Genomic DNA, 16,490 nt, shown 5'->3' on the forward strand with positions numbered 1-16,490 from the left:
AGCGCTTACTACCAGCAGCACATCAAGAGAGGGCAGCTGGCCATTTACACTCATTGCTCGCAAGTTTTGACAGCTTGCCTTGGTGAGCCTCAAATTGTAATGCATTGGTCGGTTAAGGAGCTCACTGCAGGCTCGCTGTCGAAGTTCCTTGTGGTCTGCTGGCAACTGTACATTTGTAACCCGTCCCAGGGTGACCATCAGGCTTATAAAAAGGGAATCCCCCCCACCTGGCACAGGAGAACCATCAATCACCAGGCCCAAGGGAAGACTACCCTCTACAACTTCATACCTTGTTCCCACTGCCATACAAGATAAGGTATCTGCAATCACATTTGATTTCCCTGGGACATACTCAATGCTGAAACTGAAATCGCTCAAATCCTCTAATGTTCTTGCTAGGCGAGCATCTACCATGCGCATATTGTGCAGATACACTAGTGGCTGATGATCTGTTTTTATTATGAAATGCACCCCATAAAGGAAGGCCTTAAATGACTTGACTGCCCAACGCAACGCTGCTAGCTCTCGTTCCAAGGTTGAGTATTTGCACTGTGCAGAGCTGAAGGTCATAGATGCAAAAGCAATAGGCATAAATTGGCTGTTCTGCATTTGGCCCAGGCATGCACCTGCACCCACTGCAGAGGCATCCACTGATAACTCAAGAGGAGAAGCACTCTCAGAATAGTCTGGGTAAGCAAGTTTCATTTCCTTCACAGCCATCTGTTTGAGAGTTTCAAAAGCAGACTTCCGCTCCCCAGTCCACTCAATAGGTGTCTTGGCCTTAGCACCAGTCAAGCTGGACAAGCATTTCTGCAAGGATGAGCAGTTTGGAATGAACTTCCTCTGGAAATTGATAAGCCCCAAGAATTCTTGAAGCTGCTTTACTGTTTCTGGCGGAGGAAATTCCGCAACTGTTTTCATATATAAGGGGGACTTTTCTAGGCCTGAGTCACTCACCACATGACCAAGGAACTGTACTGACTGTTTGACCCAGTTACACTTATCAAGATTCACTTTAATGCCATGTTGGTGAAGTGTGGCAAGGACTTGTTTAAGCAAAAACAAATGTTTGTCAAGAGTTTCCTCCATGATTAGGATGTCGTCAATATAAATGACAACCTTTGACCATGGAAACTCACGTAGGATTGATTGCATCTCACGTTGAAATGAAGATGGTGCATTTTTAAGGCCAAAACTCAACCGATTGAAATGCCAATGTGAGTGAGGAGTTGAAAACGCTGTATATTCACGAGAATTTTCATGGATAGGGATTTGATAGTATCCCCTTGTCAGATCCAAAGTAGTGAAAAATTTGTTACCCTTCAAACTATAAACTGCATCAACTAAGTTAGGTAAAGGGTATCGATCTGGTTTTGTTACTTTATTTAATCGCCTATAATCCACACAGAGACGTAAGGTTCCATCCTTTTTTCTAATCGGTACAACTGGTGATGACCATGCTGAACAACTTGGTTCAATAATACCAAGTGATGCCAGCTCCTTACACTGATCTTCTATCTCTTGAGCAACTGGCTCAGGAAATCGCCGGGGTCTCTGATAGATAGGGGTTTCATCATGTAACTGAATCTGATGTGCAGTGACTGCCGCCAACCCCACATCAGTATTCCCATCACTAAACACTAAGGCACACGAATTTAGTACTTCCAACACTTGTCCCTTAGTCTGGGCATCCAGATGATCCAGATTTACTCGGTCATTCAGCGGTTCCTGGCTAACTGGAGGGCCCTCCTCTACAAATGGCAGCTCAAGCACCGAAGTAGCCACTCCCAACTGAACAGTTGAATTGATTCGGTGTGAGCTATGATCATGGTTAACCAGCAGCACATGTGGGCTCTTAGAATCCATCACTCCAGATAGGATGGATATTGGATACACCTTAGATGATGGCTCGAGAAACATCAGAGGTCTTTCCTTTGAAATAATTTCACGCACTTGCTCTGGCAAGTCTAGCCTTAAGGGGACATCTGCTTGCTCACCAGCAGCCAGGTCAAGGGGTGCCGCTGCCACACACTTGACCTGCCGCACGACAGACTTATAATTTCCATTTTCATCCAAGTAAATGTCCAACATGGTTCCATCAACAAACCGTTTCGTTAATCTTCGGAGTTGACTGTCAACCTCCCAACGATGTTCTCTTAAGAAATCTATCCCCAGCACAAGATCGCAAGTGATACCAACCGTTTCTGGTACAACTATGGCCGTTGTCTCCATAGTCAGACCTGCAAAGGATACCGGAAGTTCCACACACCCAAGTGACAGGGTGACCATCTGGTCTCCCAAAGCCTGAATCTCATGTTGTTTAGAATTGTCCACTCTTAGTTCGTTTGGCAATATTCCCTGTCGCAGGAGTGTCCTGTTTGACCCTGAGTCAATTAATGCCGGAATACGCATGTCTTTACCCAAGTTAACTAATATAAGTAATAGAGGAGGGCATGGCTTACCAACCCAGCGCACCAGTCTGCTTAAGCGGACCGGTTCATGGGCTTCCAGGTGATACTCAGTTGATGGATATTCATTACATTCTCTACCTACTCTCAGCTGAATATCGCATTTGCTCGTCTCCACATAAACCTTACCCAGATCCGGAAAAGCATCAGCACTTCCCAAATGTACATCTGCATGCACAATAGTGAGGTTGTTTTGAGGTTGTAATATATCTTCTGACTCATCACCTCCATGGTCAGAACTCAGTTGTTTAACTCCATAGTTCCTCGGCGACTTTGCAGGTCCTGTGTCTTTCTGCAGGACATCCCTAAATGAGGACCCTCACATTTTGGGCACTTGGGGCTACGCTTGTTATCAGGTCGGTACCTTGGACACTCACGTCGCATGTGGTCACTACTACCACAGATGAGGCAGGCCCCTGCCGCAAACCAACAATCTTCTGTGAAGTGCGCTTTCCCGCACCAATCACAAAACCTACGGTAATTGGAAGCCCTGCCACTGCCCCGGGAATACAGGTTGCCCGCTCTCTGCTTTTGTGGAGAGTATACTTGCGACTCTGAGGTAGTGTTCTGGAACTGGCATGCAGAAGACAACCCAGGCCCATGAAGTGAACCACGAGAGAATGAGACCCGTTTTGCTGTTCCTTTGCCAATCCAGACTTCTTCATTCTGCTTTGGTGATGGTGATGCTAGTGCCAATGAATGATAACGAAATCTCTTATCACGAGCTCGTTTATCTTCAGCTTCAGCCTGCTTCATCACATCATTCCAGTTTAACTGCTTGCCTAGTTTCATCATCTCCTTCATATCTTGACGCTGACGCAACTTTTCATTGAACCACTCTGGTACAAGTAGTGAATATTTCTCAAGCATTTTCTTAACGCATAGTTTCTCATCTCTGGGGTATGCCTTTCTTGCCACTTCTCGCACACGCATCCCTAAGAGTTTAAATGACTCCCCCTCATTCATGATCATTGTTTTCAACACTCCTCGCCAACGTTTGGTACCATGTACTTCCCGTGACTTATCCCACTCTAGAAGTTTCTCCTTCAACATAGGATAGCGCCTGTTTGGGCCATCAAACGCTTTATATGCAACCAATGCCTCACCTTCAAGGAACTTTCCCAGCTCCATGGAGCATTCTCTAGGTCCACCACGGAACTTGGAGTTGAAGTATCTTTCAAAATCCTGCAGGTACTTCTTTAAACTCTGATGTCCTTCTGAGTTAAATGGGGGAGGAGTTACAACACGGTAATGTGATGAGCGTTTGGGTTCTGGCAGCGTACTCGACTTGTCCGATTCTATGTCCGAAGAATCACTGCTCATGATCACCAGCTCATCCAGTGCGATAACACCCCCATCTGACGATGAATCCTGATGGCCGGCATGTTGTTTGGAAACAGGGTGTTTGGCTTTTGGCTTCCTTTTTTCCGAGCCACTTGACTCAGATGAGACAAAATCCCGGGGTGATCTTTTCTTGTTTTTTGGTTTTGGTGATTCTTCATGGTACTGCTCAGCAGTTGGAACTTGCCTCCCCTTGAGTTGGACTTTTCTCCAATATGTAGTCTGCATCATTGTGTTGAAAAATGTCCTCCACTGGCAATAGGGCAGAGCCACTATTGGAAAAGGTGCACCAGATAGTTCTAACATGTCAGGAACACCCTGCAACAATTTTGTCAGATGGGCAGCCATAGAATGTGATTTCTCTCCATTCCCAGTCTCCAAATCACCACTAGGCAGGAACACCTTCTTAATCATATCTATTGAGTAAAGCATTGTTTCAGGGTCATCTATCTCCACAATGCTGCCCTCAAGAAAGTCCCCTCTAACTTGATGGTCATTTAGTTTCAGGAAGAGCGATTGAAGGTCAAACAGGTAGATAGCATTATCACTGCCAGAGTCCCCAAGCTCATCACATCCCTCCCTGAGGTAGGGGCGAGGCTTGGTCTTGGTTGATGGACTAGTTCTGACTGGGTTTTCTCCAGCCTCAACTTCCTGATGATGTTGACCCAGTTGGGACTCACCACCCATGTTTGGGTTAACAATGCAGTTTCTGATACTGGATGACTTAAATGCAAAAGCTGCATCATTTTTATCTGACTCTGTACCCAAGGAGGACCAAGCTCCCCCTGGGCCAGCCCCACGTGCCTCGGCCTGCATACTGGTCGTGATTTGGAAGAAGGGAGCAGTGAAACGGTTGAAGGATAAGCAGAAATGAAACAGTAGGTTGAAAGGACAGAGGTCCCTGTTCGGGCGCCAATGTTGTAGAACTATATTTATTGTGCTACCAGCCACATTTGGGCCTGAGGGTGTTTGCTGCAAGGGTGTCAAGAAAACAAGGAATTGGTGATGGTCTCCACCTCCCCTACAACCATCCCAAACCACCTTTTTATTAGAATTTTCCTTGTGTTTATTTAACAATTTATTGAACAATACAACAAAAGAACTAGGTATAAACAGTGAACAGAGAAGAAAAGAACACGCACAAAACCGAGGCACGGGGGTCTATATCATCGTATAATGGTATATTCAAGTTTGCCTGCTTTACCCAGTCTGAAAATAGAAAAAAGATTAACATGTTAAACCTAAGGAGTGCACTCATCCATAAGAAATGTCAGTTACATTAACTTTAATGTGATTAAGTTAGTGATGCATATCAAATAGTGAGCAGTTTACTATGATGTCAACACTGAAATTGATACATACTTTTGATTTAATTTCATACTTTAATTTCACATGAGACATGACATTGCATCTCAGGAGAGGGGGGTTTGCAGGACCCCTAGTAGGAAATCCTACTTCCTTGCAGTATTGCTGAATGGGCTTCCCACAACAGTACAGTAGTAAATGAATGATTTCTTAACTTGCTTTATGCTACATAGATAGTAAAAATGTTGAACTTTACGCCACTATTTTTAGTTTTGCAATATTTTAATTAGTTTAGCTGCTACAACATTTCTATGAAATGTGGGATGACATTCTCAATTTTCCCCACCCATCACTTAATACCCCTTTGACGGTGTTATCGTGTGAGTCTCAGCGCACCGTGAGTTACAATTTATCCCCTCTTATAACAGGAAGGGCCACGCCAACGAGAATGAATAAATATTTGTGGAAGCGCTAATTCTTGTTTAAATTTAAGCTTTGAAAGCTTTAAGGTTTTAAATTTTATTAGGAACAATATCCAATGAACAAGGTCTTCACATATTTACAAAATTACTGAAAATTAAGATTTGCGGTAGGCAAAATAAAATCCAAAAATCACTAATAAAGGGAAGAGCACAGGCCGGGTTAATGTGAACTTGACATTACCGTGCCAGCTGTAAAAAATAAATGAAATTAGTAAATAGCAAAGGATGTATAATTTGAGAAGCTGTGGTTGAAAGGATTAATTTGTAATCAAGCATTGCAGGGTAAAGTAATGGCAAGGGACTTATCAGTTAACCTTAACAAAGCAAGCAAGGGATATAGTCATAATTGAATGGAATCAAAACAAGTTAAGTAACCAAAGAACCAAAAGGGTTTGCAAGGTGAACACAGTTGACAATGCAATGACAGACTGCAATGACAATGCAATGCAAACAACCTGTAAAGTTGACTGGTTGTTTAAAATAGGGATCATGAGAAAATGAAGTAGTATTGCATGCAATGAATCAAAGAATCATAATAAATCAAGAACCAATGCCATATTTACAAAAACACAAGTTAATTAAAATGCAGACATAACATATATATACAAGGGTGAACATTCACTAACCAGCATGGCTAAGCACAAGTGGTCAGGACTGTCAGACCGCTCTGTTACACAGCTGAGTGTCATTCATTGGGCTCAGCTTATAGTTAATGAATATCTGTAACAGAGACTGAAACAGAAGAGGACAAAGACATTGAGGTGAGGTAAAAGCAAGGCCGGAGGCAAATAACAAGGATAAATAAGCACAGATAGGCTGTGCTACACAAGCCACAAAAGCCTCCCAGCAACAACGGTAGTTGGTGTAGAAAATAAGAAGTAGATCAAAACCTTTATTGTACATCAGTGCATTTTGATATGGTCAAAAATTCTCCTCTAAAATTTTGAATGAATACTGCTGGCTTGTAAATTAATTATAGCATGAGGTGTTCAGGATTTACTCTGTGATAATTAATATCATCCTAATTACAGATGCAACTGTAATGAAATATTATTCACTATGTCACTATCAAAAAGAGAGTATGAAGTATATAAATCTGGTATTGACAAACTTGTCTATAAGTATTTGACAAAAGAAAGATCAAGTGCATCTTCAATAATAACAAATGCCATCACGGGAGGAGCTGACAAACGCAAGCTTGCAGACAAGCTTGCAGGCCTTGTGGACAAGTCCACTGCCCTTAAACTTGCTGATAAGGTGAGCCTCAAAGTAGATTGCTTTGTAATGAAAAATATCATTGTATTATTAATACCCATATCCACATAATTGTTTTATTTTGAATTCCAGTATTTACTCTTAAACTGACATTGAAATTGTACTTCAAACTTCTTCATTTCAAATACTTTTCAATGGAAGATAGCATGTAAGGGTAAATCAAGATACTGTAGAACCTTGCCTAACTAATTCCACCCATTTGTATCTTAGTTACGGTACACTATTATGAAAGCAACAGAATACTTTGAACAGTTTAAATGGGATTCTAAAATGTTGAAAGTTGAAACACATGGCTGCTGCTGATAAGTCTTAATTGATTCTTGTCATAAAATTAAAATCACTTATTCAATTGTTATAAGATCTTAGGATTAACAAGCATAGTTGTAGCCTTAGGTTGCAACATGATTAGATATTAAATAACAATGCTATCACCAAATTTAAAATTAAAATTGCTTTGTTTCTTTTGTGTTAATTGAAAACTTTCTCTTCTTTAAAAGCTTAGTGCCCTGAAGACCTGCGATGCATGGAATTGCTAGTGTTCTTTGTTAAATGCTATACTGATATTGTTTTTATATTTCAGGCCTTCTCTCTATTGGAGGACCTTGACAATCACAAAAGTAGTTCCAGAAAACGCTCTCACAAGGATGAGGCTGAGAACACAAAAGACGGGCATGACAAAGAAAGCAAGAAGCCACGGACGGACAAGCAGCCATTGGTAAGATGAATCAAGTTATGAACATATTTGTGAAATACCTATTCTTTGAACTCATTATTTTCCTTAGATGAATTGTGATTGGTGATCTTAGTGGTATTATTCTATTGAGCAAAATTTATTTCTTGTGTTATTTGTAATAGATTCATACTTCTATAGGTACATATTGGAATAATCAAGATCATTACTTAAATGGCACTGTGTATATTTTATGCTCTCAGAGGTTGTGTTCATGAAACACATGAATTTTCTTGGATGCATCTTAAAGCCACTGTTGCAATTCAACCAATACTTGCATTTAAATAATGTAAATGTATGTAATTTTCTTGTGTCATATTTTAGGTTGTTTCTTCACAGTCTTCAAGCACACCCAGTGAATCTGCACCCACCATTACCCTACATCAAAAGCAGGTTGGAATTTGATCCTTTTTGGGATGATGCCTTACGTAGTAAAGTATTTCCCTCTGCCCATTGGAATTTGCCTGGCTTTTTAAAAAGAGGGAAAGCATCCTGTTATGTGAATCTCTTTTTTAGTATTTAAAACTCTAGCCTGCTGCCAAAGTTTATAAAATTATTTTTTGCTACTAAAATTATATTTCTTGATCCCACTTATCTATTCAAATTCGTTTCTTCACCCATTAGTTAACAATTTGTCAACATTCATGTACCTATTCCACACTATGCTACAGTCATGGCCTGTATATATTAAGTAACGAGACTTAGGCAATTACGGCTTTTACTGATACATGCTAATGTATTTTGCTGGATTGATTATCTTATCACCTGTCAATTTTATCTGCCTTGTGTGTTGATCGGGGATTGTTCCTGAGCGCCCCACCTTTGAGCTCGCGGTGTCTTTATGCAAATCTCAGTTGTGGGATTAAGTTATTATGTAGGTAGGATACCTTACATTAAGTTATAATGTAGGTAGGATTACTTTAAGTTATTATGTTGGTAGGATTCCTTACATTTCCCTTCTCTGTCTCTCTCGTGCGGGCGGCCGACGTCCCGTATAAGCAACATCTTGTTCGAGTGTCTTAGTTTCTGTTGTTTTTTACCTGTCCCTCCTTGTCACCTGTTCCTCCTTATCACTGTCCCTTCTTGTCACCTGTCCATCCTTGCCACTGTCCCTCCTTGTCACTTGTCCCTCCTTGTCACCTGTCCCTCCTTGTCACCTGTCCCTCCTTGTCACCTGTTCCTCCTTGTCACTTGTCCCTCCTTGTCACCTGTCCCTCCTTGTCACTTCGTCTCTTTGAGATGCTAACGCTGCTTCTTTCGAGCCAGCTTCAGCAGGCTGGACAATTGAGGCCTTCCGCCCTAGTTGGTGATGAACAATTTTTGATTTGAGAAACTTTTAATAATTGAGACCTTCCACCTCTTTGGTGATGTTCAACATGACTTTCGGTGCAAGATAGGTAAATAGCTGAAGCGCTAGTAAACATGTGGCCACTAAACTAACTAACTTGTGTGTTGATCTTTCTTCAAGCTTACAATGCTAGTTGATTGCATTGCTGGTATTCCAGTCACAGAATTGTTGCTCTCTGACTATTTCTATGCATGTTATAAACTTTTTGAGCGATGTTGGCGCCAATTAAAAATGAGGAAAACCAAGAAGCAAAAGTTTATAAGGGTAGTTTTTGCTACTCTATTGTAGTTTTTTCTAATATTATTTGGTTGTCACAGATTCAAGATATTATGGCCAAGGCACAAGCTGCAATAGAGGAGCGCAAGAAGGCTCTATCAAGCATTGGCGTCACTCCTGCAGCAACTCGTGATGCTGATGGAGCTACTCCGGCATCCACCAATGGCACTGAAGTCAACAGCAGGATTGCTGAACTGCAAGCCAGGATCCGCTCACAGATGGGCTCAGTTGCTGGACTGCCTGTACCAAGTCTTATGGGGATTCCAGGCCTGGTAAATCCACCAGGACTAGTACACCCCATCTTGAGTAGCACACCAATGCCTGTTTATAGCACTCCAGGGATGGGAAGTGCTGTGGGGCAGCCCAAGCCTCCTGGGGAGCGCCCTCCGCCTATCATCCTGGACAGTGAAGGCAGAACTTTAGACTTGATGGGCAAAGAGGTACACATCACGTCACGGGCACCCACGCTCAAAGCTAACATCAGGGCTAAAAAGAGAGCAGAGTTCAAAGAAAAACTGTCAGAAAAGCCTGCTCTCGATGAGCTGCCTGAGGCAGATTATTTTGACCCCAGAGTTCCAGCACGCCCATCACTTCGACCTAGTAAACTTAATTTTAAATTCCACGAGCATGGGAAGTTTGTGCAACTTGCTCAACGGGAACGAGCTAAGGCGCGGCTCGACAAACTACAAAATGAAATCTCAACTGCGGCTCGTCGGACAGGAATATCCTCTGCCGCTCGTCTTGCCGAGCTCCAGGGAGACTCTAAAGACCTGCTCATTTCTGTCAAGACTCCTGACATCGAGTGGTGGGATTCGGTCATTCTGCAGTCTCACAGGTAATTCTTATTTATAATTTTGTCGACATTTTTTTAAGTAAAAATATTGATTTACATTTTGGATTAACTTATTTAATTCCTAGCAGTTAGCATCCGTTGTGAGTCTTAACATGTTAAAAAAAACATTTTGTAATTGATTTCTGTTGCTACTGGTGCTATTTTTGTGGCTTTTGCTCCATGATGTGGAATTCAACATGAATTTATGTGTGATTATGTATATTTTTCAGTGTATTTTGTGTAGTTATATGTATTTCGAGAACTTTTTATGCTCTGCATATTATTTTCACAAGATTAGTTGGTCATTGTGCTTAAAACAACATAGAAAAAATCTTTTATTCTGTCCCATATAATGTTGATGAAATCATCATCATAGTTGCAACAAATATTTCATTAGGTATATCTAGTTGTTAAAACAAATAAATGCATTTTATTTACTGGCATCAGACCACTATCAAAGTTGGTTGTTAGTCAATGACAGCACCGCTGCCCAAGTTTTCACTCTTGTTTTTGTGAACATGAAGGTATCCAAGCGCGGGTGAGAAGGCCGTCCCCCGGACCGACTACATCACCAACTTGGTAGAACATCCGCTGGAGGTGAACTGTGTCACTGACACTGACGCCCCCGTCGCCCTGCAAGTGTTCCTCACTGCCAAGGAGCGCAAGAAGCTGCGTCGCATGAACCGGCGCGAGGCATGGAAGGAAAAACAGGACAAAATAAGACTTGGGCTTGAACCGCCGCCTGAACCCAAGGTTAAAATGGCTAATTTGATGAGAGTGTTGGGCACTGAGGCGGTGCTTGACCCCACCAAGATGGAGCGGCACGTCAGGGACCAGATGGCTAAGCGTCAGCACGCGCATGAGAAGGCCAACGCTGAGAGGAAACTGACGCCTCAGCAGAGGAAGGAGAAGAGACTTGCAAAACTGAAGGAGGATACCAGCACAGGGGTGCATGTGTCTGTATACAGGTGAGTGGCGTGACGGGTGCACGTGTCTGTCTACAGGTGAGTGGCGTGACGGGTGCACGTGTCTGTCTACAGGTGAGTGGCGTGACGGGTGCATGTGTCTGTCTACAGGTGAGTGGCGAGACGGGTGCACGCGTAACTTAAGAGCAGAGTGAAATAGCTTGTCAATTAACACGTCATTTTGAGCTAAAATTATTTCAAAAGAATTTATTAGAAAACTCGTATATCTTGCGCCTACTTGCAGAGTAACCGACTTGAGCAACGGGTCCCACAAGTTCAAAGTTGAGACGAACGCTAAGCAGCTCTTCCTGACGGGGGCTGTTGTGCTCTTCAAGGACGTCAACGTGGTTGTGGTGGAGGGAGGGCCCAAGCAGCAGAAGAAGTACCGCCAGCTTATGATGAACAGGATAAAGTGGGTAGAGGAGGCCCGCGCCAACACCAACAACATCAAGCCTAAATGTCAGCTCGTGTGGGAGGGAACGACACTCGAGCGAAACTTCGGAGAGGTTAGATTTAACCGTAGAACAAATCGCATTTCTGTAGATTTAAATTTATTGGAAATTTTGTTTGACTTTCGGAAAGCTCATCGGTGACGTCGGCTTCCGGCAACTTTTCTTCAAGATGGATTTTGAGTATCCTCAAAATTTTGTGCCGTTGAAATTTTGAGAAACATAATTTAGTCTTTCAATAGGTCCTTGGTAGAAAATCATTCCCCAACTGCTATTGAGAATGTTTCGCTGATAAACTAACTTCTAAAAAGTTCTTTTGGATGATTGATTATTTTCTAATTGATCTTTAATGTGTATTGCAGCTCCAGTTCAAGTCGTGTCCGACTGAGAGCTTTGCCCGTGACCATTTCAAGCGTCATGGCGTGGAGCATTACTGGGATATGGCATACGCCACGAAGCTTGCAGAGGAGGCGGACGCTTCCATATTATGAACCTCACTACCGAAATAGTGGATGGTTATTTGACAACTCATCATCCCATGTGCGCGGGCTGCGAATATCGGACTTCAGTCGCAAGCTAGTGTTAATGCTGCTTTCTCGTAAGCAGAGGCTGCATCCTCTTGCTATATTTTTCTGTAAATTAAAACGAGCAATTGATTGCTCGAATCGCAAATTTACAAAGAATTTAAAAACAAAGAAAATGACACAATAATTCACCATATCTTTGTAGAAAAGTGTTTCGGGAGTCCAGTAACCATCATTTCAAAATCTTAGAACGCAAGCACTATCAATTTTCAAAAAAATTTTTCATTGTAGTTATTAAAAACTAAATCAACAAATGAAAACAAACAAACATGAAAGAATCACGGGAATGTGAATTTTAACTTTACTTGTATTAAACCTCGTAACTTGAGTTCTGGTATTTATAGGATATAATATATATCTTATAATTTTTGGATCTTGAACTGATGATGGAGATGTAATATAAAGATAAGGTGAATTTGGTGTGTCATTTTATTTATTGCTAAATTATTGGTATTTGTAAATGTAATTGAACATTTTGCTTTGGACCTTATGATGAGTTTATTCGATGATCTGCTGGGTTTATTTTACTTCCTGCAAGAAGAAAATCTAATTTTATTTTCAATACAAGTTGCAAGGGGCAAAAACAGTGTTTTAAACATGAATGGGTACTATTACATCTGACCCCATTTTGCCAAGTTCATCCAGATCCTGTTGCTATTGTTCATTTTGAAATATTAGTTTGGTAGTAGGCGCTTTATTCTCGACTCAACTTCACCAGAGCCACCGCAACCAATTGAGCGAGAAGGCCAAGCAGTTTTTTTTACACTTCACGTACCATTTATTTGCTGTTTAAATGTTATTCGTAACTCGTACTTGTGCGAATGTGAATTACAGTCACTACACAAAGAGTAAGGATTTTTAATTGCTCAAAATATCCCGGTTCCATTACATTTTCTCAAATTTCCAGGTAGTAAAGACATTTGCAACTGAATCGCGCAGATTGTAATGTTTGCTAACCTTTATTAAAGATTTATTGCAAAATTTTAAAGTCACCGAACTGATAACCTCGTTGCCGACTAGGCTAAAGGTGCCTTTATACGGGGACAGCACTGGCCGCCAGTTGTTCTGCCGCTTGAACTGTCCACGCTGCTAGCCTCGTGTTCAGCCGCTTCAGTGGCATGTGCCGAGACGCGGCTGGGAGGATCAACGATGTTTTGTTTTCTTCGCTGAGAAGCGGCCAGTGCGTTGTTTTGTTCGCTGAGCAAGCGGCTATGCTATGGTGAGGGCATCTGTGCCGCTCTTGTGAAGCATCTTGGGTGAAGAAAATCATGGCTTATTTGAACAAGAATGGTTTTAAAGCGCCCCAGATACTAGCGTATCCTACTCGCGAGTCCGGCTGGCTGATTCTGACTAGCGAATCTGATTCGGTGACATTTCACCACACACCTATGTACTTTGCTCGCAGAGCTCAGTGCTAAAGATGAGTCCGTCGAGGCAAGTTGCAGCTGCTGCCATCATGGCCATACCGTCGTGTTGAATAAGCTCGGGACAGTGAAAGAGCAACGGAGGAAAAGATCAAGTTGGTCAAAAGAATGGCTAGTCAATCGATAAGGATGCAGTCAATATGAATTTGCTAAATTTCATACGCAACGATAATCAAAATTCAAAACGACTATCGGAACTATTTAAGGGTTATTTATTTTATTAATAAAGTTTTGGTCTGCATTGGGAACTTTTTCTCACGTAATTCGAATGAGATATTCATTTGCTTTATCTCTTTGCAATTTGTTCGAATATTATGCGCTACGACCTTCCACAAGCACGGCAAATTGCGGTACTCTTCAATGAACTTGGTTAGGAAGTATGCTCCAACCGACGTCCGGGCCTCTCCGTGGTGGATGGACCCCTCCGGTGCGACCCGTCGCTCCCGGGGGACCAAACACGGACACAACTCCCGGACCTGCTGCGAGCCGTTTTTTCGGCTTGGCGGCGCCTACGCGTGGGGCGTCGCTTCTCCCCTTCGCCTTTCCTGTCCTCGGCCGCAGCCCGCCCACTCGACAAAGTCACCGTCGCCCTTCTCCTGATGGCGGGTATCCACCCTCACCCCGGCCCTAGCAGCTCTGACCCTTGTGGCGTCTGCGGGCGCCCGGTCACCTGGCGGGGAGTCTCCTTCCAGTGCAATTGCTGCAATCTCTGGGTCTATAAACGGTGCTCCGGGCACCTTTCTTTGCCAACGGACCTCCGCCTGCCCTCACCCACTTCCTCCAATTCAACTGTAACGGCCTGCGCCACTGCGCAGTTGAGTTGGCCCACTTCTTGGTCACACACTCCGTCCTTGTCGTTGCCATTCAAGACAGCAAACTAACCGAGGCCTCAAACATCCCAACCTTCCCCGGTTACACCTTGGTCCGCCGCGACAAACCCATTGGTCCTCGCACTGGCGATGGCGGTCTCTTTTTCATTGTGAATCACACCGTCTTATACTCCCCAATCCCATCTGACCATCTGTTCCCTGGTGATTCCACAACGGAACACCAGGCCATCTCCAAATTATTCTCCATCTCTATTGATGGTGCACAATTCCACCTCTATAACATCTACATCCCACCACCCACTTCATGTCCCCCTGGCTTCTCGCCCTCCTTGTCCCCACTGCTCAAGCTGGACGCCCATAACACTATTCTTATGGGCGACTTCAACGCTCATAACCCTGCGTGGTTCTCCGCTACTCAGGGTGACCGCGCGGCTGCCCGAGGCGCAGCCTTAATCAACCAAATAGACTCGAGCCAGTTAATTCTCCTCAACCAAGTCACTCCAACCAGGCTCCCGTAGCAAGGAGCCCCTTCGTCGCTCGACCTCACCCTCATCAGCCCTCATATGGCCCTGAACGCTGTCTGGACCTCACTAGCCCGCCTCAACTCTGACCACCTTCCCATCTCCCTGGACTCCTTGAACCCCCAAATAACCGTCCTACCCGCAGTTACAACAACTTCCGTCGAGCAGACTGGGATGGCTACACCGCCGATACAGAGGCCGCCTTTAGCGCTGCTGCTCCCCCCTCCTGCTCCCAGGGAGGGGGGAGGAGGGATCCTCTGTAGGATGATTCTCCTCTTAGAATCCTCTTTAGGGAGGATTCCCCTCTTAGAATCCTCTTTAGGAGAATTCTCACCTTGGCGTCCCGCCGACACATCCCCCGCGGATGTAGGAGACATTTCATTCCCAACCTTCCACCATCTGCCATCCCTCTCATTCAAGAGCGTGACAGGGCCCGAGCCCTGAACCCCAACCACCCCAGCCAACCGGACCTTAACAACAATATCTCAGCCGCCATTTCCACTCACTCCCGTGCAACCTGGATTAAGAATGTCCAGTCAACCAACCTGCAGAGAAATCCAGCCAAATTTTTGTCGCTCCTGCGCTCCTCTCGGGCAAATCAACCAGACAAGCCCCTAACCAACCCATTTCCTTCAATAATTCCCATGTCACCGCAGACCATATTATAGCCTCGTCCTTCTGCCGGCAATTTACGATGGTTCCCATCACCAACGTGACCCCTCCTGCAGGTCCACCTACAGAGGCATCAAGCGCCGCAATCCTCTCTCCGACACACACCCCGCTTCACTCCGAATCAGACCAGACAGGCAGTTTGGAGCTCGGGTACCTCCACTGCCACTGGCCCGGACTCCCTCACTATCCTTCACCTCCGTCATCTGGGTCCCAGAGGCATCCAGTACTTCACCGAACTATTCAACCTGTCCCTTGCCAAGGCCGACATCCCTGCCATTTGGAATTCAGCCACACAATCATTGCCATCCCAAAGCCGGGCAAACCTCCGTCCATAAGCTCCTCATACGACCCATTTCCCTCCTGTGCCCATCTGTAAAGGTGTTGGAGCGTCTGCTCCTCCCCTCCCTCAATGCTGCACTTCATCGTGTCTTCGTGCTTTGCCTTGTGTCTAAGCTTACTTGCCGGATAGTCACCAAGCGGCCGACATTTGCCAGATCTAATTGCCGCCCGTACTGTCCCCGTGCACAAGACCGGTCGGACAAAAGCGCGTGAGCGTCAGTTTGTGTTACAGCGTGCCGCCAGCCCGGCTTTGAACCTGCCCTACACCTTCTTTCCCTTTAACCACGTTTTATTCCCTCAATTCGTAACCAATAATTATGAAATTAAATACATGGTTTCACATGTTTATTGCGCACTACGCGCCGATTTTTTTTACAATTTTACCTCATCTCCTTTGCAAATAAAACGTGTGCAAACGGGCGAATTCAGTCCCGTAGCTACGTTTTATTCTCATCGAGGGACCTCAAGGTTAGGTCAAGTCAGCAAAGTTTTTTTTTACTAAAAAAATTGGCAGACTTAACCTAACCTGCGAAGACTCTCGACTTCAAAATCGTCGTTTTATGTGTTTTAATGACGGGGCGTACGATCTGCTATTATACTGGTATGGGCCCAGGCTGGTATACCAGAAATGAATAGGTTTGGTATCCAC

At 43.9% G+C, this 16,490-nt stretch overlaps 1 protein-coding gene across 2 annotated transcripts; it reads left to right on the forward strand.

The window, feature by feature from the left end:
• The first annotated feature begins 6,275 nt into the window (after positions 1-6,275).
• Positions 6,276-13,720, forward strand: LOC108680496 (U4/U6 small nuclear ribonucleoprotein Prp3). Of its 2 annotated transcripts, XM_018169336.2 has the most exons (9): positions 6,276-6,357; positions 6,628-6,853; positions 7,452-7,586; positions 7,926-7,994; positions 9,267-10,060; positions 10,582-11,005; positions 11,078-11,097; positions 11,267-11,528; positions 11,834-13,720. In XM_018169336.2, exons 2-9 carry the CDS (start codon positions 6,656-6,658, stop codon positions 11,960-11,962), a joined length of 2,031 nt encoding a protein of 676 aa, XP_018024825.1. In that variant the 5' UTR covers positions 6,276-6,357; positions 6,628-6,655; the 3' UTR covers positions 11,963-13,720. The 2 variants fall into 2 exon arrangements, with proteins under 2 accessions (XP_018024825.1, XP_018024817.1); XM_018169328.2 differs by lacking the exon at positions 11,078-11,097 and having other exon boundaries at positions 10,582-11,025.
• The last annotated feature ends 2,770 nt before the right edge of the window (positions 13,721-16,490 follow it).

Source organism: Hyalella azteca, unplaced genomic scaffold (genome assembly GCF_000764305.2).
Source record: "Hyalella azteca isolate HAZT.00-mixed unplaced genomic scaffold, Hazt_2.0.2 contig8837, whole genome shotgun sequence".
NCBI lineage: Eukaryota > Metazoa > Arthropoda > Malacostraca > Amphipoda > Hyalellidae > Hyalella > Hyalella azteca.

What these genes read in the sequence shown, in the direction of transcription:
- LOC108680496 (XM_018169328.2), top strand. Translation starts at nt 6,656, where the DNA reads ATGTCACTATCAAAAAGAGAGTATGAAGTATATAAATCTGGTATTGAC. An exon ending in GGACGGACAAGCAGCCATTG is followed by an intron (nt 7,587 to 7,925) that starts GTAAGATGAATC and finishes GTCATATTTTAG; the next exon opens with GTTGTTTCTTCACAGTCTTC. An exon ending in TCGAGCGAAACTTCGGAGAG is followed by an intron (nt 11,529 to 11,833) that starts GTTAGATTTAAC and finishes TGTGTATTGCAG; the next exon opens with CTCCAGTTCAAGTCGTGTCC.